Source organism: Ambystoma mexicanum, chromosome 10, assembly GCF_040938575.1.
Source record: "Ambystoma mexicanum isolate Mex_15411 chromosome 10, UKY_AmexF1_1, whole genome shotgun sequence".
NCBI classification, from domain to species: Eukaryota; Metazoa; Chordata; class Amphibia; order Caudata; family Ambystomatidae; genus Ambystoma; species Ambystoma mexicanum.
In genome coordinates this window covers 686,976,696-687,003,702 of record NC_090932.1, presented here as the reverse complement: position 1 = coordinate 687,003,702, position 27,007 = coordinate 686,976,696, and the positions used below count along the sequence as shown (strand labels likewise).

General features: G+C 46.6%; 1 protein-coding gene across 2 annotated transcripts in view; it reads left to right on the top strand.

Moving 5' to 3' along the window:
- The window catches only part of GRK7 (G protein-coupled receptor kinase 7), a 313,391-nt gene extending 290,046 nt beyond the window's left edge, over positions 1-23,345 (top strand). Inside the window, exon 4 of one of the 2 annotated variants that reach the window (XM_069618281.1) lies at positions 22,828-23,345. In XM_069618281.1, the coding sequence (XP_069474382.1) occupies positions 22,828-23,173 (346 nt within the window). In that variant the 3' untranslated portion in view covers positions 23,174-23,345. The remainder of the gene's footprint in view (positions 1-22,827) is intronic. The other variant, XM_069618282.1, reaches the window with a different exon arrangement.
- Positions 23,346-27,007: the final 3,662 nt, after the last annotated feature.

Sequence of the window (27,007 nt, the reverse complement as noted above, 5' to 3'; positions counted from 1 at the left end):
GATACAATTCCGGAAGGCAGACCCATCATGAGCGGAATAGGAGGAATAACTGAGATATTACCCAGATATATCAACAATGTGATACAACCGCTAGTCACCAAGATACCGACGTATCTCAGGGACACCATGCACACCTTGGCAATACTCTCACAAATAGAATGTCAACCCAACTTCATAATGGCTACACTAGATGTAAAGGCCTTGTACACATCCATCAATCATGAATTGGCCATAACCATCCTAGGATACCTTCTTAAACATGAATCAGCATCACATCTTGACCAAGTGGAAATGACAAAGTCTTTTCTGAAATTCGAATTGACCAACAATATATTCATTTTCAACGGAGAATACTACAAACAAACCAAGGGGATCGCGATGGGAGCCAGCTACCTGCTTCATGCATTCGTATGAAAAGGAACATGCCATGCGAGAAACCAAGTTCACCACCCATATTGTCAACTGGGCACGCTATATAGATGACGTCATCCTCATATGGAGAGGAACCCAAGAAGAACTGAACCAATACGTGGACTACCTGAATGAAAACAACTATGGTATTGAGTTAACCGGCCACATCAGCACAGACCAAATTGTCTTTCTGGACCTAAGGATTGAAACGGAGAACCACAAAATAATAACCAAAACCTTCTGCAAACCAACTGAGGTCATCTCAACCTTACATGCAAAAAGCTGTCACAGGAAGAGCGTTACTCAGAACATCCCAAAAGGGGAATACATTTGCGCCAGAAGAAACTGTAACACTGACAAACTCTTTACAGATGAATGCGATTTGCTGGACCAAAGGTTCAAATGTCGAGGCTACTCTGACAAAAACCTCACGGAAGCCAGGAATCAAGCCCTAAACATTAAAAGAGAAACACTACTCTCGGCCAAACCCAAGAAGAAAGATGCAAAACCCACAATCTGATTTGTAACCAGATACAATAAGGACAGTCAAGCAATCCAAAAATCCTAACCAAACACTGGGACCTGCTACTCATGGATGAGCACATCAAACCCAAACTGGAAGCATACCCAAGTATGTCATTCAGTAGAGCACCGACACTGAGAAACCTACTCGCCCATCCTTTCTTTCCGAGAAAAACATCTCAGCACAGGACTGGTAAAGCAGACAAACACCAATTGGCTTCACTAAATGTGGAACCTGCTCAATGTGCAAATATGCCACCCAAACTAAGTGTGCAAAATGTATCGGCTGCCCAACATTCAAAATCATGGAGCACCTCAATTGTAAAAGCAAATTTACAATCTATGCAATAATCTGTGTATGTAACAAAATTTACATAGGTAGAACCATCCGGGAAGTACGTATTCGGATAAGGGAACACATGAACAGCATACACTCACAGGATCCAAAACTGCCTTTGGCTAACCACTGGCAGAAGAACCACCAGATGGAAGATAAAAGCCTGATAAGATATATTGGACGGAAAACCGTGAGGCTGGGAGCCAGGGGAGGAGACAGAATAAGAAGTCTCAGACAAGAGGAAGCACAATTGATTTGCCAATTGATTTGCCACTTCAGATATGTCAAAAATGGCCTAAACAAGGATCATGATTTCAATGTATTTTTGTAAACCTCCCTGTCTCGACATACCAACCAGCCTGCTCCCCGAGACCCAACCATGACCTCCGACAACCTACAGGACTACCGTGACTATCACTGGTCCTAACGAGAAGAGTGACTTCAACGTACCACTGGCCCACACACCTGTGGCTACTACCCCTGCATTTATGACCTCCGAACCGTCGGGACCGACACATCAGCCCCCTGGCAGACGGGGCTTTTTTTTTTTTTACCACTGCCCTCCCGAGCCTCCAGACTGCCTCAGAACCTGCTTTCACAGAAGCCCCAACCACACCCACTGGAGCCATATCCCCAATAGCAGGATTTCAGGACCATTAATGGGTTCACAAACTGCAGTACTAGTATACCTTCCACCTTTGTGGGCCCACTCAAAACCAACAGGTCCCCCACTACACCTACTGGGACCATATGCCCAAACAGCAGGACCTTAGGACCGTGCATGGAAACAAACTTGCATTACTAGCATCTCATCCACCTTCTGTGGACCCATTCAAACCAATAGTTCCCAAGGGCCATCAGACCCCACTCTATCATTAATTGATGGTTCCATTTACCATCTTTTAATAAATGTCCATACAACATGCCGCATCACGGCTACCCCCCCTTCCCAGAGCATCGCTAAAACCCATTGTGCGCACCCCAGCCCGGACCCATTTCCGGCCCTTCACCAACCACCAGGCATACTATGCCCCAACGGGATACTACTCCCCCCCAACACACGCGCAATGGTTCCCTTATTGCTCCACCTAGTGCCGCCCATGCACCAACAGTGCATCAACCGCTTGCGCATGTGCAAGCTAGAACCGCCACTCTCCTGTGTCATGCGCAATCCACCATGCACAGACACTGCTGCCTCACGCATGCGCCGTAGTCACTATACGTTACTCGACAACACATGCGCAGAGGCTCAAATATAGGTCCGACACACAGGCACCCAACAGGAGCCACAACGGACCTGCAGGATACACCGGAACCACAGGTAAGCCCAAGCCCCCTACAGGCAGCACCAATAGCAAATCCTCTAGCTATGCCCGGACCCGGCCGCTTTTCCATCCACACACGTCTGGGCCGACACTTCATTTATAATTGTCACCCGCCAAGCACGGTCATCCACCATGCCCTGCCCACCACACCCTTTTACTCGAACGTACAGGCCGAGCACCCTCACGATGGTAGCCGGGCCCCTTTAATTCCTGGCATCGCCTCTGCAACCTAATATTTAGTAGTGCCTGGACACGGCCGCTGTCCCTTCTGAACACGGCCGGGCCAACACGGTTTTTTAGCACCTGCCCAGCACGGCCATCCACCATGCTTTGCCCACAACACTTTCCTACTAGACCACATGGTCCGAGCACCCTCATGAGGATAGCCGGGCCCCATTTCATCCAGGCATCGCCACATCAAACCCTTATCCACCAGGGAGACTAAGCGCCCCAACCGACCTGGGATCCCCCCAACACCAGCCCACCAGGGGCATGGGACCTCGCACGCCACTCGGTTTTACCATTCAGGCCCCATGTTGACATTGCCTTTTACCCCACAGGGTAGGAAGGCAACCACACATGGCGCTGTCCATGCGCCATGTAGTATAGGGGCACACTCCTCCATGTACTCGCACTGACCAAGTGCAGATCCCCTGCACCTGGGACTCACCCCTTTCGCCACAGTATGCTACCGTATCCGGAGCATAGACCACGAGTCCTGACTCCAGCAGGAGGCCCTTCTTGCACCTGGCCGCATCCCACAACCAATGCAGCCCGGTGGCCCTCTCACCAACTCAGGGCAGATCTCCCCACCCTTGGACCCACCCCCATCGCCATAGCATGCCACCTTATACCAGGACCATAACCGCAAGTCCAGACTCCGCCGGGAGTTCCCACTAATGTTATTACAAAACATGCATCAAGCAACAGACAGCACGCCCATAGTAACATCAAATTACTTGCCTTACAGGGCCCAACAGGAGCCGCTGTCTCTACAGGACAGCTTACAATATCATGGACCGGCACCCCATAGGGGGCTAGAGACTGTTTACAATAGGTAAGAGGCTTAGATCCTCGTTTCTCATAACTATGAACCCCAACTACCCCCTACCACCACCTTGCTAACATTTCCTCTGTGCTTTCTCCTCTCTCGCTCTGTCTTGAATGTCTTGTCATTGCATCAAATGTATGTGCCATCTTACTTTGCATCACGCGCCTAAACACTCCACCTCACCAAACACCACTCTCTGTGCACTAATATAATATATGTCACAAACTGCACACTACACATGAATTTTTGAAACTTCATCAGCCTTGATAAAGACCCACGGGTCGAAACACGTGTCGGCTGACAAACAAGGGATACAATTGCCCCTTAATGTACTCAATGCATACCAACTGAATGTTAAAAACAACTCAGCAGTAGCACTAATAAAAGTGAAACTTGTATCGCAATAACTACTGCGTTAGAACTATTCTTTGAACCACTGAAGCAAGATAACCCGGAGAAAACATTCTTCTTCTACTCAACAATTCGGGTGCTGGCTAAACCCCGACAGCTCCTGTGATCTTGCAACATATGAACCCCATTAGTAGACTTGGAAAATAACAGAGCCTAGCACAGGCTGTTTCCACAACTAGAGCCAAACACGATCCCTGGTGTAAAGAGATGTCTGGATCATCGAGCATTGAAACTAATGATAAATGAGAGGCTGGTGATGGACCAGCAGTTGGCAACATCCTCTGGGTCCAGGGTGAGGATTTTTAAAAGAAGAAGGGGATCAATCTAGTGTGAAACATGGGTAGTCCACTTAAAAAGGAGTTCACATGTGTAGGTGGGAAACTCGGGTTTCATCCCAGCTATATTATTTTATTGTTAAATTGACGTAGTTATTGATTTACTTTGTGTTTGGAGTACAGGCATTTCCATGGTTGCAGCTTCATTTAGCCTTTGCAAAGTCTTAATGTCAACAACCACCACCCTCCCTCCAACGTAAAGACATTTCTCCGCCACCCATGAATTGTATCTTTGCTGTGTGACTGTTGCATTCCCCAACTCTTGTTAAACCGTCCCAAAATTCAATTCAAAAGACTTTTATCCGACACAATGTCATCTAGCCACAGTTACATGTGCAAATACGCAATATTACCAAAAATAGTGACAAAGAATACTTTTAATTCATTAAAATATTATAGCTAAAATTCATTCAGTACATAATAAGAATACCACTGCTGCCAGATGCATCCAGATAATACACCACTTTGTCAATCATGTTTGTCAATTCAGTAGTCATGGCTCTGTGCTTCACTCCTTTAACTTGTCACCCTCCAGGCTTGAGATAAATAGGTGGCCACACAGTACAACACTTTGATTTCATCATATTTCTTAAAAAAGTGGAGTGTCGTGTTTACGTTGTCAATCCTGTTGCTAGTCAGTAACGCAATTAAGATCCTACGTCCATGGCCGGCCTTAGAGGCAGCAGCGCCCTGGGCTAATTGGCGCCACCCCATCGCGTGCCCCGGATCAATAGAGGAAGAGGCGGGGCAGGGGGGAACAGGAGCACCACATTTGTTTTGTCTCTCACTGCTGCGGTCCCTCGCGGGGGGGTTAATCACTGGAATAGGATGCCCATGCATGCTAATGCATGAGCGCCTTATTCCAATGAAAACTTCCTACCTCGCACATCGGAGCAGGAAGGTAATCATCATGTGAATAGGGTGCTCATGCTCTACATCAGCACCCTATTGTTATTAAATGCGCCCCACCACCGTGGGCGCATTTAATAACAAAAGGGCGCCTGCCACACCTTTTCTCACTTAGCCAGCTCGAGGGAGCCCTTGAAAGACTCCCCCGACCAGGCGTGGCGGGGGTGCTAATGGCGCTCCGGGCAGTCGCCCGGACCGGCCCTCCCGCCCCCTTGGGCCGGCTCTGCCTACGTCTAATGCCCATCACAGAAAGAAAAAGGAAAGGAGACAGTGACTCCTCCTCTGACAGGCATGTGGGACACAGACCATTCCAACCAACCTCCCCAAAACCTATACATGCCGTATCTAGTGCAGAACACCCTGAGACCTCTAATGGTTCCTCAGTTATTTTCTCCCATTATATCCCTTTCCTTAGGGCTTTAAGTGGCCCGGTAACCCTCCCTTAAATTCTGACTCAATACTGCACGTGATCACCTTTTCCCCGAAACCTGTACTACACTCATTGTTGTGCTGGACAGCACAGTGAGTGCAGCGTTGGCTTTGCCTAGTTTTTCATTTAGCGATATTGCATTTGTAGTTGCGTTTTTACGGATACAAATATAGCACTTCGAATTCCAGGCTTTCAAGAAAAAGCGTGTGCGCACACATGCCACGGTGCATCTGGAGAGCTCGCGAGAACACCGAGGGTGTGGAAGCACGTGCTGGACTGGCGACTTGTCCAATCCAGGTATCACAGATCTTTGCTTACCCAGAGCTACAGTGCCACAGGATCCACGCATGCGCGCCCCGTCTATGGCAGCCGAGTAGCCTTTGCTGCGATGCATGCACATTTTAACAATAAGAAAGGTTACATGGGCCAATCTGCAACAGTCCTCTTATTCTTCTGCACCCTCTAGAATAGAATACAAGTTGTAGGCATAAGGCAAGACAGTTTATAATTCGTGGGGCTGGAAGAGTTCACCTGATCACTGAGTGCACTGGTGGTATGTGAAGGGGGCGCTGAATGGTGGTAGACTTGCCATCCCAATGGCTTCAAGTGGTGGGGGGAGGCTACCGCGGAGTGTGGGGGGGGGGCAGTTAGGCAAATGACTAAAGTGAGATGCTGCGATTGGAGCAGTCCATGGAATTGTCATGTTAGTGGCAAGGCGTGAAGAGGAATACTTTCTTTTGTGGGCAGACAAGTCACGTGGCGACAATACATGCTCTCGAGCGCACTGGGCGGAACAACTGCAATGATTCAGCTAAATTGGCAAACCAACGCGTTTCTCATTCAGGGCAAGTAAAATAAAAGCACACTAGTTCAACGTCATCATGTCTGCCCACTGCCCTTCCAAGCTACTCAGAAATACATTCTTTAGATCAGCAATGCCCGCCCCCTTCGCGGAAGGTGGAAAGCAAGGATGTGTGAACGCCAAACTAAAAGGGCTGTTACAGATTAGCACCGGTGGAAAGCAAAGATGTGTGAACCCCAAACTAGGTTGGCTGTTATAGAATAGCGACGGTGGAAAGCAAGGATGTGTGAACGCCAAACTACAATGGCTGTTATAGATTAGCAATGGTGGAAAGCAAGGATGTGTGAACCCCAAACTAAGATGGCTGTTATAGATTAGCAATGGTGGAAAGCAAGGATGCGTGAACCACCTTCAAGTCTGGACACCACAATACTAAAGACAGCAGGGAGTCAGGTCCTTTTTCAGTAGGCATGGTAGAAGAGTAATTGCTGCAGCAATAAATGTGTACAGGAAGCAGGTGGTTCTGTCAGCCTCTTATGCCGCAGAACAATGGGGCTATGTAAAGGCTCCGGATTTAGATAAAGCTGAAAAGAAGTTCTTGAAAAAACTTTCCATGTCCAACCAGGGGACACCAAATGCCACCATGCACATGGAGTTTGATTCGTGTCCAATCAATATTGAACTCCAAATGAAACCAGTGTTGTACTGGTTGAGATTATGGTCCATGTCTTCTCTGTCCCAATATCGTGATTCTCTCGTCCATTTGTGAAACCTGGATGGGGCAGGGTCTTAATATGGGTGAGACATGTGAGGAGTTCCCTGCTGGACCCCAATGAAAAAGAGCTATGCTTAAATCCCACCTTGGTTAACAAAGCTGTATCGCGCAGGGTCCGGAAAGGACAGCATACAGCAGAAGGATTATGATAGCAATTGAAATCAGGGCCTGTCTGTCTAAACCGGAAAGATGACTTTGGGTATGAAACATACCTGGACTTTTTGCAATACCCGTACGCACGTGCCTTGCATCTTGATTTTTGTTTGGGGACCTTGACAGTGGCGTCCTTCACGAAATCTTGGAAGATGGAGGGCACAGGCATATGTCCGTTATGTGCTTCTGCCATAGAAACTGCCATTTTTTATTTTTCGGTGAGAAAAGTAAGGCATTGCGGTACATGTACTTGTACCTAATCCTGAGAGCAGCAGGAGTAGCGACCGTTTCGGATGCAATCTCTTGCTTGGCTAACTCACAAGACCCGCCGATCGTTGGCACCGTGGCCAAACATACTCACCAGGCTTGGCTGGTGAGACCAAGGTTCCAGTGGGAACCATGTTGCCAGGGGGACTGTACTTGTAATTGATTTTTCCACCCACAGGGTAAATACTCGTTTCAAGTGAAAGGGCCTAAGATATATTATCTTGCAGGGCTGCAAACTATTGTCTCCTTGTATTATTAACATGTGTTTTTTCTAGTATGAGAATTTTTCTTACATTTTATTTTTTAAATGACTTTATTTTTAATATGTCATATCTATATGCTGTACTTATTTATGATGTTTATATTATGTGGTTCTGTATGGCTTTGAGCCGAATAAAGATTAAATGGAAAAAAAATACTAAAGACCTGAATCCACCTTTCCCACCAATCACTCAAGGACATTGTGGGGTTCTGAAGGCCTATCTCACAGCAATCAATACTGATAATCGCTGCGGGTTCCCGCGCAGCATCTGCGGAGAGATCAAGGGCGGAGCTTATTCATTCTGCAGTCTGTGGTGAAACATGTATCTTTGTAAATCCCCCAGGCGGTGTTGGCAGGATTGGCCTTATCAGCGGGTCGCCTCACAGTATCAGTTGGCCAAGGCCATTTCCACAGTAGATTGGGGGACACATCTCAAAGGTCTATAGAAAGACAACTGACAGGAATTCCCTTCTGTGCTATTCTAGTTATCACCCTCAGGCACTTCAAGACAACCTGCCCTTGGGGCAATTTCTCAGGTACCGCAGACTATGCAGCAAGACAACGGACTATATGGTCCATGCCAAAGCACATAAAGCCCAGCTCACCCAGCGTGGTTATCCCTCTAGGATTGTTAACCAAACATGCAAAAGAGCTAGGAATATTCCTCGTACATGCACTCTCGAACAACATGAGAGAAAAAATGACGACCCCGGCCTCACAGCCGTGTTTAGCTATTCCCCTCTTTTTAACAAGATTAAAAAAGAAATAAAAAAGCTGTGGCCCATCCTAAGCACTGGCAAAGTGGTGATACCTACTCCCCGGTTTGCCCTCAAAAAGAGACGCAATGTCAGAGATTCATTGGTCAATACGGTACCTGTAGGTGATGTACTCCCTCATTCCATCCAGTCCACTCTATGGAATACCAACCCTCCCACTGGCCATTCCCCCTGTGGCCAATGTTCTATGTGTGCCCAGACTGCACGCAGTAAAACACTGGACACTGGCTGGCACACCCCTTGGTTTCAGAAATATTTCACAAATTGTAACACTAAAGGTGTGGTATACATGATCACTTGTCCTTCTAATTTAAGATCCATAGGGATGACAGCGCGGGAAGTCAAAAAGTGCATGATAGAACATTGCTCATTCATTAGAACAGGCAAAATGGCGGCACCACTTGTTCCACATTTCTTGGCCAAGGGCCATATGGCTGATGACTTTAAATGGACTATCCTCGAGAAAATCAAGCCGCCAATACATGGTGGCAATTTTCACGACATATTGTTCAGACAAGAACAGATGTGGATTTTCTGTCTAAACACATGCCAACAAGGTCTTAATGAAGCCATACAGTGGCAAGAGCTGGCAGTCCTAGCCCGCTAGGTGAGCACCACACATATTATAGGACCACCTTGCGCAATAACACCTATTCCAGCTCCCTGTGCCATGATTATGGTGCAGGGTTTAACCCCTGCCTAGTGAGCATCAACTTCCCTCCACTCCCCAAGAGGTGGCGCTGGCCTCACTAACACTCTGCACGACTGACCAGCCTCTGTGACACGGTGTGCACTCACGTGCCCACGCACACATACACGCTCTTGAACTAGCTACAAATAGCTGTGCTGGTTCCTACAACCTCTTGCAGTACTCATTAGACTCCTTAACATGGTGCAAACTTGCATTCTTGCGCCGACAAACGTTATTTGAATAATTACAAGTAGTTGTGCCTTGTCACAACTATTCTGTAGCGCTGAGTTGCCTGACCCACCACACCCCATTGGTATATCTGAATACCGGCCGGCATTCGCATACACTAATGTCAGAGCGTTTCCCGCTGTCAATCCCATGCCACACCCACTGCGACATATGCGGAAGAGTCTGCAAATCTGCAAATTTGCTCCAGAATAAATGTTCACGAAAATAAAATTCAAAAAATCTTGGAATTTGGGGGTAGCTCATAATTTTCACCAGCGCAATTAGTGCATGGTTTTTAACGAGCTCACTTTCCACGTGTGCACATTAATCATGTATTCTTCCCCGTGGTCGTTTTCGTCGATTTATTTTTTAAGTAACAGTGTTACCAAGAAACCCCCATCAAACCCACCACCTCACCCTGCCACCTACAATTCCCGCAACCCCCCACCCCCAAACACACAGCATATATATAAGACAAAATTGGACCAAAACGACCATGGGGAAAAATGCACCATTAATGTGCAAACGAGGAAAGTGACCTCGTCAAAAACACTGTATACGCTTTAAACATTATCATCAGCTGTGATCAACCGTGGACAGATGTGTGCCATATCATGCGAACACATACTTAATACCTTAATACTAATGATTGCACTGTTTAATATATGCATTAGTCACAGTCACTGGCCCATGTCTGTTTGCTCGATGATTCATCGCCGGTCGTCGTGATTCAGGTTACACAATTAAGTTGCCTTGGCCTTTGGAAATGACACGCTCCCCAAGCAAGCCTCATTCTCGTCCTTTGACCTGTCTCGTGTCTTTACCTGCCCCGGGTGTCCCTGGTCCCTGCCTCACCATCATGTCGGCTTGTTTGCTGGCGCAAATCCCGGTGATGCTCTTATGTATTCCTGTATGTAAACACTTCCGAATAAATGTGATGACCAGTCGGTATTAAGCGCGTTATTAAAGAACAGTTATACAAATTATATATGTTGATTTACCTACTTACTTATGCCAATTTCCTTGAAAGAATTTGATGTTTGGGTGGCAGCCCTCTCACCCCATCTCTCCCCATCTCACCCTCTCAGTCTCCCTCCTTATGGGTCCGTGCCTTCTTCTAAACCGCTGAACCGCTCTATGCCCATCTGCACTTTATTCTTTGCATTTCAGTTTTTTTTTTTTTTAACAGGAGTATTCTTTGCTTTGGATTTCATCTCCTCTAACTCTAACCTTAACCCTCACATTCTGTACGTCCTTCTCACTGTACTTGCCATGTGTTCCCCTTCCCTTCGAACCCCCGCTCATTCTTTGAAACAATAATACTCCAAAAGCATTGCAAAATTAACTGCTTCCTCACCTTCCTCCCCAGAGAAAATATTTACCCATGTCACCGTCCAATAACAACTCTTATATTCTTCCTCGCATGCGAAACCCCTGGAAAATGTGTGTGTGGGGGGGTAGGGGGGGAAATGACTATACTATTACAGATCCCTCATTATCCTTGCTATTTCCATAACTCCCATAAACGAGCCAATTGACACCCTCCAGCATACCCTCTTATGCCCGGGTGGTGCCAGGATGCCCCAACTCATCAACACCACAAACAAAAGCATTTTTCATCAGTCTGAGTGTTGTTGTGTTGGGTTCCCTCTCACATCTTCCAGGAAGGCTGCATCTTCTTTCCCTTCTAAACTGCAAGGTGTCAGGCAGGTTGCATCATCACTGCTTCTACACCCAACACCAGTGTCTCTTTCCGACTGTCAACAATGTATACCTCTTTTTTTTTAAACCGGCAACATAATTCTTTAAAAATGAGTAGTCTCAGCCCTCTGTGGAAGACCTACTCCTTTGTCACTGCCACTGATGCCACTGCACTCCTCATCTCAGAATCTTTGAGTCTTGCTAGAATGGTTTTACCACCACCACTGTGTAGAGAAGGGGCCAAGTACCCCCACCTCAAGCATCTCGCCCATAATGCCTATATGTTGGGAACCAGTGTTTGAGACACGTGCAGTACCAGTGAAAATACCGATACCAAGGAGAATCTTGGAGGCAAGGTTCCCATTGAGAAAGCCATTCCTACATATGAGACAGTATGATGGCCACTTGAATGAAATCCCAGAAGAATCAGGACCAATGAATGAAAGAGCAGATCGGTGACGTCACACGAAGCCAGACTAATGTACATGGAAGAGATGCAGAGACAAGAGAAGTGAATATAGCCTATAAGGCATCAAGACAGTATCAAGATAAGTGACATCTCGGGCTCGAGATAAAGAAACTTGTACTATAGAAACAAATATATCAAGTCATTTTACACGTGTACAGATGCAAAGAAACACAAGCAGACAAAGTATTCTTAAGGCTAGCTATGTAGTGAATAGATTGTGGCATGCACCAACATATACATATGTAGGAGTAAGTAAAGAATGGATGTTTCCACGACGTATTACAGCAGATCTGGACTAGAAAAGGAAGCCCTTTTCCAGTGAGTCGCAGTTGATAAACGACAAAATTACAGAAGTGAATCTCAGAAAGGCGAGGCTGGATCAGCCCCAAGAAGCCAAGGTCTTATCGGATTGGGATGAGCAGACATGAGTTACAATTGTGTGAAAGAATGAAACTCTTGTTCAAAAGACATGGACTAAAACAAGGAAGACGTCAGAGTTTGATTTAATAGTAGTATTTTAAATGCACCAGAGCTCAAATTTGTGGTCTTCAGTCACGTGAATGGATGGAACTGGACAAACATGACGAACCACACCTACGCAGAGAGGCAGAGTGTGCCTCTACTCCCCTGTATTCTCCAGAGGAAGGGACATTTCCAGGGCCAAGTTCAAAGGCTTAATTGACGTGCAGACCACTGAGATGATGATAGATGATATGCTAATTGGTGGGAAGCTATGGTTATGACCAGCTCACCAGCACCTGGAAGTCCAGCCTGTGTGCTGCTAACGTGGGTGAAAAAGTACTGATGGATGTAACAGTGCCAACTAATTGAAGGGGGCCGCAGGATTAAGAGCCCTATAATTTGTATAACCAATGGGACGTCATGTATTTAGTGACATTCATAGTGACTTGTTTGAAGGATGGACTTAGTAGTCCCACCTGATGTTAAGGAGCCTATCACTTTTTATGCTAGTATGGAAAGTATACCTAGATGTTCCCTCTAAGCCTATCACATTTGCCACTAGGTTTTTGTAATTTGCCACGTAGGATGACGTTAGTAAATACGTAGGTTGACGTCATCAATTACGAGTTTTTACTATAAGTATGATGTTTTTTGTTAAACGCATTGAGAGACCATGCTATGAGACATACGTTGATGTCTGTTGTACTCCCGGTTTTAGATAATTGATAATAAAGCAGTCAACTTTGCCAACTTCCTGAGTCATTTTGATTATTGATTTTTGAGTAACTTCTGCATCCCCAATCATCTCAAGGTATTGCTACCTCGTCTTAAAGGGCTGGGTGGGCTGTCCCTGTTCAGCTGGGTCCACTCAGTCCCCTTGTCAGTAGCCTAAATACTCTTATCACTTCCCTGGGTGTTAACAGTTCCCCTACACTTTGGCAGCTTGAATACTCGGGTGGCTCTCTTAACATCCCTTTAATAACTGCTGGAAAACCCCTAGGACTTTTACGTTCCCAGCTCATGCCCTGCTGTTCACTGCCTCCACTTTGTCCTCCAGCTGATCGGTCGTTACAGCAGTACATGCCTGGGATCTCAACATGCTTTTCAATGCATCAACAACACTCTTGGAGAAGTGCTGCAGGGAGGAAAGAACTTCCTCCCTAGCATCCCTACTCGTTTCCACTGTGGAAATCCAAGCCCTCATGCCCATCAAACTGTTCTCCATGGATGTCATCTTTTTTGTCAAGGGGGTCAAACATCCTGTGCAACATGTCCAGGGTTGCTATGATATGCATTTCACCTTTTGACAGATCCACTCCCGAATGTCCCTCCACATTAGCAGCCTCCTCTGTTGCGGCACATGGCACCTTTTGGCATAATGCAACAAATTCTTGGTTATCCGTCTTCTCCTTCCTTTGTGCCATGTCCCTCAATGTCACCAGGGATAGTTGTGGGAATCGCCCCTCTACAGTAAGGCTTAAGAGTGGACAACAAATACATTAAATTGGAATTCAAATATCTATATGAAACAATGCGAATACGTGTGTGTGAATGCAGAAGTGTCTAAATGCCTCATTATGAGTTTGTCAGTAATACAGTGATAATTCTGCCTCAGTGGAATTACTGTTACCGCCATGGTGTCTGGCAGAATTACCGCTGTATTGCAACTGGACGGGAGTGTGCACACACCATTGGCAGTAACGGTAATTCCGTCTGGTGGAATTACCACCGAAAACGAGTGTCAGACAGTAATTCAGACTGGAATCGACAGAATTACCTCTAACGCTGATACATCCAGTGCTATTTTTGGCAGCAGAATCGCAGCCAGTGGACTTACCGGTGTACCGGTGACGGAAATAGTGTCATCGCCTGAACTGGAAGCACAGCAACAGCCATTTTGAAAAATAAAATCCACTCCGAATCCCCCATTTCCTGTTCCCACCTGGACCCAAAAGGGAGTGCAAAGATGTCTTGGGAGAAAGGGAAGGTGCCCGAAATGCGCCTCGATAAACAGAAATTCAGTGAGGCAGAGCTACAGGTCCTCACTGATGATGTAGTGGCCTATGCCTAAGAGCTTTATGGCTCTCAGCATCGAAAAACATCTGAGAAAGGCAGCTATCTGGGCCAGAATCAGTGACAATGTCACAGCAGTGGGCACAGTCTCACAGGACAGCGAGGATTGCAGGAAATGCTGGAATGACCTCAAGGACAGGGTCCGCAGACTCCTGTCCAAACACCAGCAGGAGACATCGGCCACAGGAGACAGCACTGTGGACCCCCTTGTTCTGACCCTGTGAGAGGAGAAGGCCAGCTCTATACCACACATGGAAGGGATCGAGTAAGTCAGCAGTGCAGAAGCTGGAGCAGCAACCCAAGGCCATGGTGATGAGTCTGTCAGCCCCCACTTCCATGTAAATGCACTGACCAAAAGCATGCGCCCCCCTCCTGCATAGATGATCACAATGGAAAGGGGAATGGGCAACCACATGGCAATCAGTAAAAAGGCACAGTGACTACATGCATGTGCCAGGGAAGGTGGGATACTGTAGCAATTCACATGCACTGTAGGGGAAATGTGCATGTAAAGCCATGGAATGATGTGTGCTGTGACAGTCCTTGTTGCCAAGTGATCCAGCTACGCCGACATAACAACAAGCAATATTTTCAGGCCAACAGGCAACGTGCACATGCATGCGTCGTGTAACACCCTCAGCAGGCACTGCTCCCTCCTAGCAGTAGCTGTACTCATTGGCCTGAAACCAACTATGCCCATCATACAAAATGTGTGCAAGGAGAACAAACCTTATGTTTGATGAATGTATTGCTAGCCCACTTGTGTGCTTGATGACTGACTGAATGTCATTATCCACCCAACAGGTACACAGTCGACTGAGGCTTAAGAGGTCCGGCCCTCCACTGCCCAGTACACCTCCACCCCTGGCATTTCATCCACCTCCACCCCGGCATAGGCCGGATGTGGGACCAGTGGGAGGAAGAGAAGGATGGAGGCAGTAAGGCCACAAGACACCAGCACAGTGTCAGCCATGCTAGGTGTAGAAACACCACCCGTCCCCACATAAGTGCCCACTGGCCCCTCCACCAGCCATGGAGATGGCCCAGCACGTGCTGATGCAGATGCTGCGACAGACATGCCACCTGTGTCGGACCGGCATCACCAGCGCCAGGCTGAGGTAGACACGGAGCAATGGCTCCCCAGACGAGGAGGTGGCAGAGGAAGACACAGGCCTCAGGTCACCCTGCTTTAGCCCCATACCTCCACAGAGCCCACTGCCAGAGCACACACTGGCAGTGATATGGGCAGCCTGGATACCATGGAGCAGCGGCAGGCATACATGGAAAACTGGACAGGGCAGCAGGTGCAGCATCTGCAGGCAATCTGGGACAGCATCCAGGGATCATCTAGAAGAATTTCCCGGTTCCTGAACCGCTGTGGCCGGCAGATCACACAGACCACTGTTGCCATCTCTGCCATTGGGCAGAGATTGACGGGGCACACTGAGGGCCTTTGACTAGTTCCTACATTCCTTCATGCAATTGGCACAGCAGCACATACAGGGCCCTGAGTCCGAGCCCTCCACCTATGTCATCCCCACAGAGGGTTCTGAGCCCAGCACCCAAATGTGCCACTCCTTGCGTCATCTGACTCCAACGGTGCCTGAGTAGGCTTGCAAGGGCAAGAGGCCCCGGAAGTGACTTTTCATGGGACTCTGTACATAGGGACAAGGGACGTGGGAGGCATGGGTGTGTTGGGGATGGTGTGTTGGGTAGCGGGAGGTAAGTGGGGGTGTTGGGGTGGTGTGCTGGGGAGGGGGAAGTGAGTGGGGGGATGTTGGGGATGGTATGTTGAAGAGAGTGAAAGTGGTTGTGGAGGTGTAGGGGATGGTGTGTTGGGGAGGGGAAGGTGTTGGGAATGGTGTGTTGTGGGAGGGGCTAGGTGTTGGGGGAGAGGTGGGTGTGAGGGTTTTGGGAGATGGTGTGTTGGGAAGGGGGTCTTGGGGATGGTGAATTGGGGAGGGGAGAGGTGTTGGGGATGGTGTGTTGGGAAGGAGGATGCTGGGGAGGGGTTGTTGGGTGTGGTATTTTTCACACTTAAGTATTAAAATCTAGTCCACTTGAACCAATGCTAGGACATTCCTTTTTGTGTGATTGTGATTTATTCAATATGTGGCTATGCACAAAGGTGAGCAGCATGTGATTATCTATGTGAACAGAAATAACTGTCTATTAGTTCTTGCCACACAACACGACTATCCCTTCCATTCTCCTTCTCACTGTGGGGCAGCACTGCACCTGCAGGCAGTGAGTCGTTGTCTTTTGGGGGCGGCATGTTCTCATCAGGGGCCAGGGGGACATTTCGCCTGAGGCAGTTGTTGTGCAGCATGGCACAGGCAAGAAATACTTGTCCACCCTTCTCTGGCCTGTACATCAAGGCCCCTACGGTCCGGGGTAGACACTGAAAACGAGCCCTCAGCATGTGAAAGGCCGGCTTTATGCACAGCCTGGTCCTGTCGTGTGCTTCATTGTATACCACTTCCTGCGACGTACATGGATTGCTCACAGGTGTCATTAGCCATGGTAGCTGGGGGTATCCAGAGTCACCTGCAAAGGCAAAGGTAATAGGTGTCAGTCAAAGTGCATTGTTGAGGAGTTTCCTTTTCATGATAGACACTCTATTCATGCATTTTTTCCGTATTGTTGCACAACATGGTTTTCCATCCCAGTAATTGAATATAGTGTCACATGCTATAGGGGTACATATGCATTGTCGTGTTGTTCCATGCACACAACTCTCAACCAGCAGTTGTCAACTTAATGGCCTGTGATTGGCATTGCGGGGTGCATGTGGCCTGTGTTAGGCCTGTGCGTTACGTTCATGCATGTGCCCTGATGGGTGATTAGTTGTGCTTGTGCATGTTTGCAGTTTCCGCTTTGCTTCCATCATGTCTTCACATACATTATTACCAGATTACATTTAATCACTGTGTGGCAGTGTTGCATTGTCTTTGTGGAGTGTTGAACTGCAACATTGAATGTCTAGGTATGCATTCCCTATGCATTGTGGTTCATGCAGTCTTCTGTGTTTGCATTACTTACTTTTTAGGGCAATATGCATCACTGACATACTACTATATTGTCCTGCATGGCCTAGTCCTGTGAGTTGGTGGCTGTCATGTGCTGGGTGAGAGTGCAGGTCCTGCATATACAGTGCCTTGCTTGGGCATTCATTCATCAGTTTCTGTGTTGGCACTTGTACTCACCCAGTATCCATTTCCTTTGCCCTCTGGTAAGTATGCAGGTAGAGTTTTATCATGCAGGACTACGGCGAAAAACAGTGGCACAAAGACAAAAAAAAACAAGCGCTTGCACACTATGAGGTAGGCTTGGACGGCAGCGGGTGGTTGTATGTCGTGGATATTTGGCCAAACACTCCACAAGAAAGATCATATATTAATAACAGTATACAATCACACTGCGCCAAACACTGTAATGTTTGATGCATAAATGCATAGATATTTATTTTCCAGAGTCAGCCTGACACTTGTTTCAAGCCTAAGCTCTTCTTCTGAGGCTTAAGGTGTTCTTGTTGTTGACATAGTCCATTAAGCTAGCTAAAAAGCAATGATCAGTTCTGAATTCCTGTATATTCTGTCGCTGTTGCGTCACAACACTTAGATTAACGGGCTTTCGGCACAGATCCACGTTGTCAAGGGACCATGGCATTGTGGGTGGAATCAGGAAAGCGGGCACAGCAGTGTGTGATCGCAAGGTCAGCATCACAGGTGACCTGGACTTTCACGGACTGATAAGGCTTCCTGTTGCGGTATACCTCTTAGGATGCCCGGGGGGCCAACAACGCCACATTGGCGCAGTCCAGAGCAGCTTTAACATTTGGCAGGTGGGCTGCTGCATAAAAACATGCCTGTGTGGCATTTATCTGTGCCTGGGTGGTGGCCGGGATATATGCCTGGGAGGTATGGCACAGGATTGCATCAAGCACCTGCACAAGCAAATGTGAAAATGTGGCTGGGACATGCAATGCTGCATGCCCACAGTGTGCTGGAAGGTGCCAGTAGCAAGGAAGTGTTGGATCGACACAAGCTTCAGCAGTAGGGGCAAGGCAGTACTGATATTGATTCTGCTCTGTATTTCATCATGGATCAGGGCGAGTAGCCCAACAATGGTCTCCCTGTTCAGCTAGTACAGAGTAATCAGATGGGTGTCAGTTAATGTCAAAGGTGAGGGCCTGACCAGGGGAATGTGCCCTCGCCTTGCATTGCATCGCCTCATCCTCTCTGCGCCCTGTGCCCTGTGCCGCTGTTCCTGCCTATGCAGCTCAATGTGTGCTAGGGTCTGGTTCATGCCTTTTGTGGTCTTTCAGGATGGATTGGGTGCACCTTTTACTTGTCTTCCATCACCTTTATGCATTTACCAATATTTCTGTGGTATTTCAACTTGTAAGGCAGTGGAAATATCATTTTGGATCTCAGATGTAATTCTGACATTGAAATTCTGCCATATGCTGACGGTAATTCTGCTGGCACTAATTCCGCCTGGGCTAATTCCACTGACAGAATTAATACTGACTCCATTTTCGGCAGTATGGTAAAAGTTTCAGTAATTCCGTTACCATCACTTTTACTGTATACCGCCAAACTCATAATGAGGCCCTATTTACCAAACCGAAGTGAAAGAGTGTGGAAATAGAATGACATAATAAATGTAATTCATTTTTGGATGCCTATGATGAAACATTGTTTAATCACTATATATGGAGGAAGGGGTCTTTACCAGCTGTTTCTTGGGCCCGCATTAGAGGCATGAGCAAAGACAAGACCTGAATATGGGAAACATTAGCATTGGTTATTGGAGTTTAAAACATGCACACCTTTTAAAGTTTTAAAAAATACTATTAGAAGAATATCTCCTCTCTTGGTCTTGTGTGTGTTGATTTTATGAAAGGAAAACGCCATTCGTCCTGTGCAAATAGGGTGGTTATGCAAAGCGATTTTAATGAAATGTGCATATTTCACCTTGATATGCTAATTTCTGGTGACGACACACCCCACTGCGTTTGTCGATGAGTCCCCCCACTTTAATTTTTAGGACTTGACCCCTGTTAGCACCCCAGGCTTGGGGTGTTAATGGTTTTGTAAGAGAATTCTGCTTCACTCGGCTGGCGTGTGCCGAATTCCCTTAAAGAAAAGCTACAACCCAAGATGTCCACCACGGACATAGAAACGTAGACTTTGGGGAGTGACAGGAAAGATTGGTGCCAGGGGCTGGGATTGAGGACAGCATTGGGGAGTGACAGGAAAGATTGGTGCCAGGGAGTGGGATTGAGGACAGCATATGTGGATTGGAGAGGGGAAGCAGTGGAAAGAGTGTGGGCCAAACTAAGCCAAAGAATATGGAGGTCTGGGGAGAGATGCTGGTGGCCTACACAGAACACTGACGTTACCATATATTAGCACCCCACAAGGGGGCGCTGGCTAATTAGGAAGCCTGGACCGCAGGCTGGATCCTACAGTATAAGCCTGCATTCTGAGCAGCCTGAGCGCTGCTGGCCAGTGCCACCTTCCCCACTTCTCCTCCCCTACCCTCTTCTCCCTCACCTCTTACTACCTGTGTAGTTTCCTACTTAGAGTAAAAAAAAGAAACATAGCTTTTGGTACTGCCCGGTGCGGTGGCATAGTTTCCAAGTCTACTTTGCTTTGCTCGGGCCTATTAACACTGGCCCTGTGCCGTTACCTCCTGGTGCGGCCCGGGTTCCTCGTTATTATGGCCATAGTAAAGACTTTGCTGCTGGCAACCTGATTCACCGGTGACTCCTCCTGGGAGTTAATATTTCATTATGCATGTTATGGAAACATCTGAGGTATATTACAAATCAATATTTCATATTAGCATCCGGGATGTGATGTTGACTAACCTCTTAGCTAATCAGGGAGATTGGAATGCTGGCCTTACCTCATGGTAGCCCCCTGATGAGGAGGATGCTGCCATCTTCCTGCCTGTCTTCACCACGGTACCACCTAGCACTGCCCATGCCCCTGTCCCGCGCACCCACTCTGTTCTCCATACACTTCCCTGATGCCTGCCTCTCCTGGCCCCCATGCTCGCCCTCCTCACCCCATCACATGTTCTCCCAACTAAGATGGCCGCAATGGAAAGAGAGAGGCTTGTAGAAGCACCCCCTTCTCCTTTTTCCCTGGTGGCCATTTTTGCGTAGTTTTAGAACTTGTGAAAAGGTCACCACGCCATTTCACAACTTAAAAAAAGTAAACAGCATACCGAAAAACATGCCAGGCTATTGTAAATAAACCCTCAGCCGGGGGTTACCGGCCACTAACAGTGCAATGAACCACATTACAAACCTGTAACGTGGTCCCAACTTACCAGCAGTGGTAGAAGAGTACCGAACAAAGTAGTGGAACTGTGGTCTCGGCTGGGCAGAGGGCAGGCGGAAGCATAGAGCAACATGCAACAAGGTGTGGCATGGTAAACAGGCCAAACTTAAAGTAGTGGAGCCGTTCCCGACCGTTCCCGCTCACTTCCATGACTGCTTACCAGTCATTAAAGCCTCGGTGGTTTGTTAAAGTGTACCTCTAGCAGAAATATGCCGTGTTTCAGTTTGATTTGCCGTTGGAAACACGTTTCTAGAAGCATGTTCAAAGGATGGATCAACTTAATGTCGTCAATAGCAGCTCATGAGGAGCTAATGTATAAAGACTATGGTCATCAAAAGAAGGTGGCATAGCTTGGGCTCCATCTTAACAGTCTACTGTTCATCTAATGGCGTTTACCTTTATATAAAACCAAATTAGGTACACGGAATGTTCAATGTTTTCAGTTACTTTGGGGGTAATGTAAAACAAAATCCCAAATTGCACTGGAGGAGACTGTGGCAATTTACACCCAAGTGCAACAGGGCCCCTGCATTCAATTAAGGTAATTTTCCAAAACGAAGAGAAATGCAATTAGTAAAACACTGGCAACATCGCATTTACTCTTCCCTTTTCTAAACCGCTTTGGAAAAAGTATAAATCACTTCCTGCAGGCGGCATTTATAAGAGATCCCTGTTGAGTCCAGCTGCATTCCACAAGTAGTAAGGTTAGGCGGTTTCTATGGGAATCTAAAGCTTTTTTGCCAGCATGGAAATACAGGCTCAGGGAAAGCCATGAAGGCGGAGGGGAATGCACACCCTAGCATCAGTGGCCCAGGCGGGACTACGAAGCAAAGCACACAGGCTCAAGATAGCAGATCAGCACACTGCTCCTGTATGTCCAGGAATGTGTGACCCCAGACATGCTGAAATGGCCCAGGCCCAGTCTTGCAAGGCCACATTGTGAACTGTTTCCCCTGGCTCCTACTAATACAAGTGTATCCCAAGATTGTGACCATTTCCTACTATGCTGTTTACATATATTGTATGGAATTTGTACAATACACGTATTGGGTTTCATACCTTCCCTCAATAGCTTCTATACCAATGAAGTACTCACGTTTCTTTTGATTCTGGTCAATGTGGTTCTCACAGCCATTTAGAATCTGGCCTGTGCTGTTCTGCATTCTCCACCTGATCTGAACGCTTTAAGAGGCGCGCTGCCTACGCGTGCATCCCTCCTTTGGTATATTTACCATTGTCGGTATCAACACCAGCTGTGATAAAAGTTTATCTGTTCTCTGCCACTGGTGCCACTTGCCAAACACTCCTCTCTTGGCCCACCACAGCTGGCCCTTCCATCTTCTGGCCTCTTCCTTGCCACCTGACCATGAGCGTCAACACAGAAGGTGGCGTGCAGGACTTAGAGTGGCCTTTGCTCAGTGGTCATTACATTCTTCTTCTTTCACTTCACTGAAATTGTGGTGTTGCTAGGTCCGGAAAAGATCTGGGGCTACACTAATGTCGGGATTGTCGGGACTTGGGGCTAGCTAGCCTTTTGGTTGTAGACCCTGAGATTTTATCCAGGGCTACAACCAAAAGACCGAGGGCTATAGCCCCTTAAGGCCCCCCCCCTCTAATCCCCCAGCAACGCCTCTGGAATGTGTACCATTGTCCATGCCTCTGGGTACGAGTAAGGTTTTTGCCTGAGCTGCTGAGCGACAGGGATGTTATTTACACTTAGACCTCCTCATGCACGCTAGCTTTGCTTGGGCACATAATATCTGATGTGGTATGTGGCTCCGGACAATAATACTTAATTAACATTCTGTGGGTGAATTAGAATGTACCATTTCATAGAATGTGAATGATATACATTTCATGATTCGAGACTCTACTCATTGCACTCAAGCAAGAAACTTGTATCCAGCATTTGTGAATGCTGTCTCACTTGGGCTGAGGCTAAATTGAACCCTCCCACTCACACTTGAGTCAAGTTACTCTGCCTCATGGGGGATTTGACACTGTCAAATGAAATCTATATAATTTGTTTAGCTTGTTATCAAAAATCTGTGTATCTTATTTGTTTTTCGATCAATTTTCAGAGGAACCAACGAGGACCCAAGGAAACATCCCTTCTTCAAGACAATCAACTTCCAGAGGTTGGAGGCCGGACTCGTGGATCCCCCTTTCGTGCCCGACCCATCTGTTGTTTATGCTAAAGACATTGCGGACATTGCGGACTTCTCCGAAATTCGGGGTATTGAATTTGATGATAAAGATAAGAAATTCTTTAAAAAATTTGCAACTGGCGCCGTCCCGATCACTTGGCAGGAGGAAATCATTGAGACCGGACTCTTTGAAGAACTTAACGACCCAACCAGGGAAACATCTGGAGGGTATGCAAACGGCAGCGGCGGACCTAAGTCTGGAGTGTGTGCGCTATTATAATTCTTGTGAAATCAGCGCAACGTGTTTACGTGGACAAAGAAACTTCTACGGCTTTTTAATTATCTTTATTCAGTTTCACTTATTAGAATTGACTCTCAGCAGTTCAGTTTGATCTTTATGTTGTATCCTAACATCAAACCTCATAAATTAAAGTAAGCCATTAAAGTTCAAAGGACTCAGATCCATCAACTCTCAAGAGTTTACAATAGTACTCAACTCACCTGTGGGAGCAGTGAGTGAGTAGCAGCAGCACATACCCTGATGTGTGACGGCATGTTGGTAAGGGTCTGAAGCTCGGTAGCGGAGGAATATAGCCACCTTTCCCACATTCCATTTGTTCTCCTACCAAATGCCATGAACCCAGTCAATTTCCTGTTACTGATCACATGATTTATGTACGTTCTGCCTAATTCTCAAGGTAAGCTTCAAGTGGTCCTCATACATTGCTCAATCTGCTAGTCTCAATGTCAGTTTCTAGCATTGTTTGTTTTCAGAGAGGTACAGTTGTGGAAACAACACCAGTCATCTAGAGAAAACAAAGCAGCTCATATTGCTCGGAGGCGTTACAGGGCCATTTTAAGCACTTTTGTGGCCCTGGATACGGACCTCTTTGGGCCCCCTCCACCAAACCAATGGAATTAAGGGATCAAGAATACTGGTTGCACCCCCCAACCCGTTGCGCTCACAACCTATAGGTTGATATGCTGTCTCGCAGCATAATAAGCACATTTACTCCCTTTAAGTCCCCTTACCCTCTTCATTCTTGCTCTAATCGGAATGATAAACAAGTAGCATTTGAAGACCAACACATTACCATTTTTAAACAAAATATTATAGAAGGGTGTTATGCAAAATGGGAATGATTATAGCTTCATTCTCTACGTCATCAAGGGAAGTATATAAGTATCAGCATACCAATCGACGTGATTTAACAAATTTAATCTGGGTTTATCTTTTGTATTTCAAAGCTTTAAATACTTCCAAAACAATGGCTTGTGACATTTTCATTCATAAACGTGCTTAAAAACCTTTGACTTTTACCAAAAAGCAAACCGTTTCTTGTGTCAAACAAGCAGACCTTACAATATGCTTGACTGAGGCCTGCAACATCTGGTCCGCTCTCTTCTGTCTACCAGCCCTTCCACCCAAATGGCCTACATAAGAAGAAATATCAAGTAATGGGCTAAATGGTTCCAGCAGCATGCAAGAAGGCAAACTTCATAGAAGACAGCACAGTACTGTAAGATATATTAGATGCTTTGACCAGGATCACTGTATTGTCTGCTGGCAAATCCAGGATAGAAGCATCAACGCTTCCATTCCATAGTCTTGAATTTGGATACTTATTCACCTCTTGGACTAACAGATTATGCCATTGTTGGAGGCGATTGCCTAGGTTTTACAACACCCCATCTGAACAAAGCAATTTCTAGACGTTCAACATGCAGATGATATGTTAGTTTTTATAGCAACCCCTATCTGGTACAGGTACATTGCTGATAATAGCAGATGTTGTTCTGCAAAACCAAGTACATATGTACGCAGGTTTATAAACTTCAGACATAGGAAAGGCTGAGCCAGCCTTACTGGAATGTGATATTCTAATTTTGCATATGAACACATATCTCTGCAATGGGCGCTTCACACACTGAGCTAACTTCTGAACCATTGTGACACTCAATTTATCAATATGCATTTCACCAATTCCTATTGCACATGATCAACATAATTGCCACAGGAAGGAAGAATACTACAGAGTTGTGCCGTAAGGAACACACAAACTATGTATACCACAGAGAACGCAGAAAGCAATACATGATAAATTGATCAAGGCAGAATGTACTTGCCAAAACAGAAAGTCAATGGGTTTAGAGACTCAGCAGCACCCCATAAAATATCCTGACGTGGGCTATTTAAGACTGGTGAACAATGGAATCTTACTTCTTCAGATCAGGCGGCACTGTGGGGCCACCTCCAAGGTGGGGGCCATGGGCAAGTGCCCCTTTTGACCTCACATAAAAACGTCTCTGGGGCGTTACGCAAATCAAATGCATTAAAGCTCTGCACCCCATTTTCATTTATTTGTACGGTGCTATACAAAGACTCCAGCTTTTACGCCAGCATGTATTTTCATGCCGGCGCAAATTATGTGGTTTCGTAGGGAATCCAGAAGCTGTTTACACCAGCAAAAATCAGGCAGATCCCATCAGAATCTATAGTAAACGCTGCCTGACATTCGTACATGGCAGGCTGCGTTTCTTCCATTTGCACGTCGGAGTGCAAAAGAGTTAAATGCTAAATGTTAAAGATATTTGTACCGCGCACCGTCACCAACAGCGTTGGTACCCAGGCGCTTTGGCAGATCTGCAAACTAGAAGGTGGGATGGGTTAGTAGGGTGAAGAGGGAGTAGGATAGTGAGAGGAGTGGTGTTCTGTTGGCAGCTTCAACTCGGTATACACCGGGTGCTGAGTTTACAGGTGACTAAGCCACCATTTTTACGCTCCCCTTTTGCACTCCGATGTGCAAATGAGGAAAATTATGTGGTAGGCACGTGTTTACGCAAAAGTGTAAATGTTGCAGGCCCCTGCCGCCTACTTAAGGGGTCTTCAAAGATGAACCTTCACGATCCACATCGCTGATTTTCAGTGCTTGCCCAGCGATCTGCAGACCCGAGTTAATGTCATCATAGCAATGTCTTCAATATCGATTGAATGCCAGTATCCAATGTGCCATTTATAACTGTATGTTTCATCCTTATACAAGATGATTCAAGTCTCGCCTTTGTAATTAGCATAGGACAGGCAGCAAACTTGACTAACCCAAGTGTGCTTGGGTCTACTTGCAGAAAACCAGAATTGCACTGCATGCATATATTAAATGAACTGTGTTTGAGACAGTGTTGGTTGGCACTCATAGATTACAGCATTCTTCCCCAGAGATGTTCCCCCAAGTTTTAGCTTTATTTCTCATTAGAAGTGTAACCGTTTTGATGGCGCAACCCTAACGCTATTGACCAAATCATTCCTGGTTTCTCAGGTTTTCAGAAGCAGGACCAGATACTCTGAGCCTTTAGGTCCTGGTGTTCATTGCCTCCTGATTTTAAAGATGTTGCATGTTTTTAGCACGCAGATGTCAAATCTAATGCCAGCCTTTGTGCACTTTCCAGCCCGAGTAAGCTTAAACTATAGATGTGCCGCCGCATACGTCTCTCATTTTATTGATATCACTCTCCTGCCATGAGACAACAGGGTGATGCCTCAGAAGGCACGCTTCTCTTTAAATGAGATGAATAACCCTGATATCTGATCTGTCTCACTCCCATAAGTCTTTTTGCGCCCCGATGGCTGCGGGCTCCGGCGCATTATAAGAATAAATAAATAAATAATGGCCCGGTAAGCCTACTGGTCTGTTGCTGTCTATAATACAGATAGCGGTGCTCGGGAATATGGAAATTGTCTTCTCAGTCTTCGAATGAAGAGACCTGCAGGTGAGAAATCTCTATCTAATGTATAGTAGGGGAACGACCACATGCGCGCCGCTTACACTTCCACAGCACACTATGTTATACAATTTTAAACACTATACTAGGAGATGATATATTAAATAACAATAAAATAACTCTTTCAATGTTATATAAAAAAGTTCTAAGTGGCCTTACTGCTTGTGTTCCTTCAGCACAGAGCACACGAGAAGTGTGGAGTTGCTGTAAGAGCCAGAAATACCAGACTGGTGCCGGTGTGTGTCTAAGTGCTTAGTGGCCAAGACGCATGGGCGTGTGTTGTGTCCAAAGGCGAGGGTCCGAGCTGTAAGTCATTGCTGCAAGGCTGAGTTAG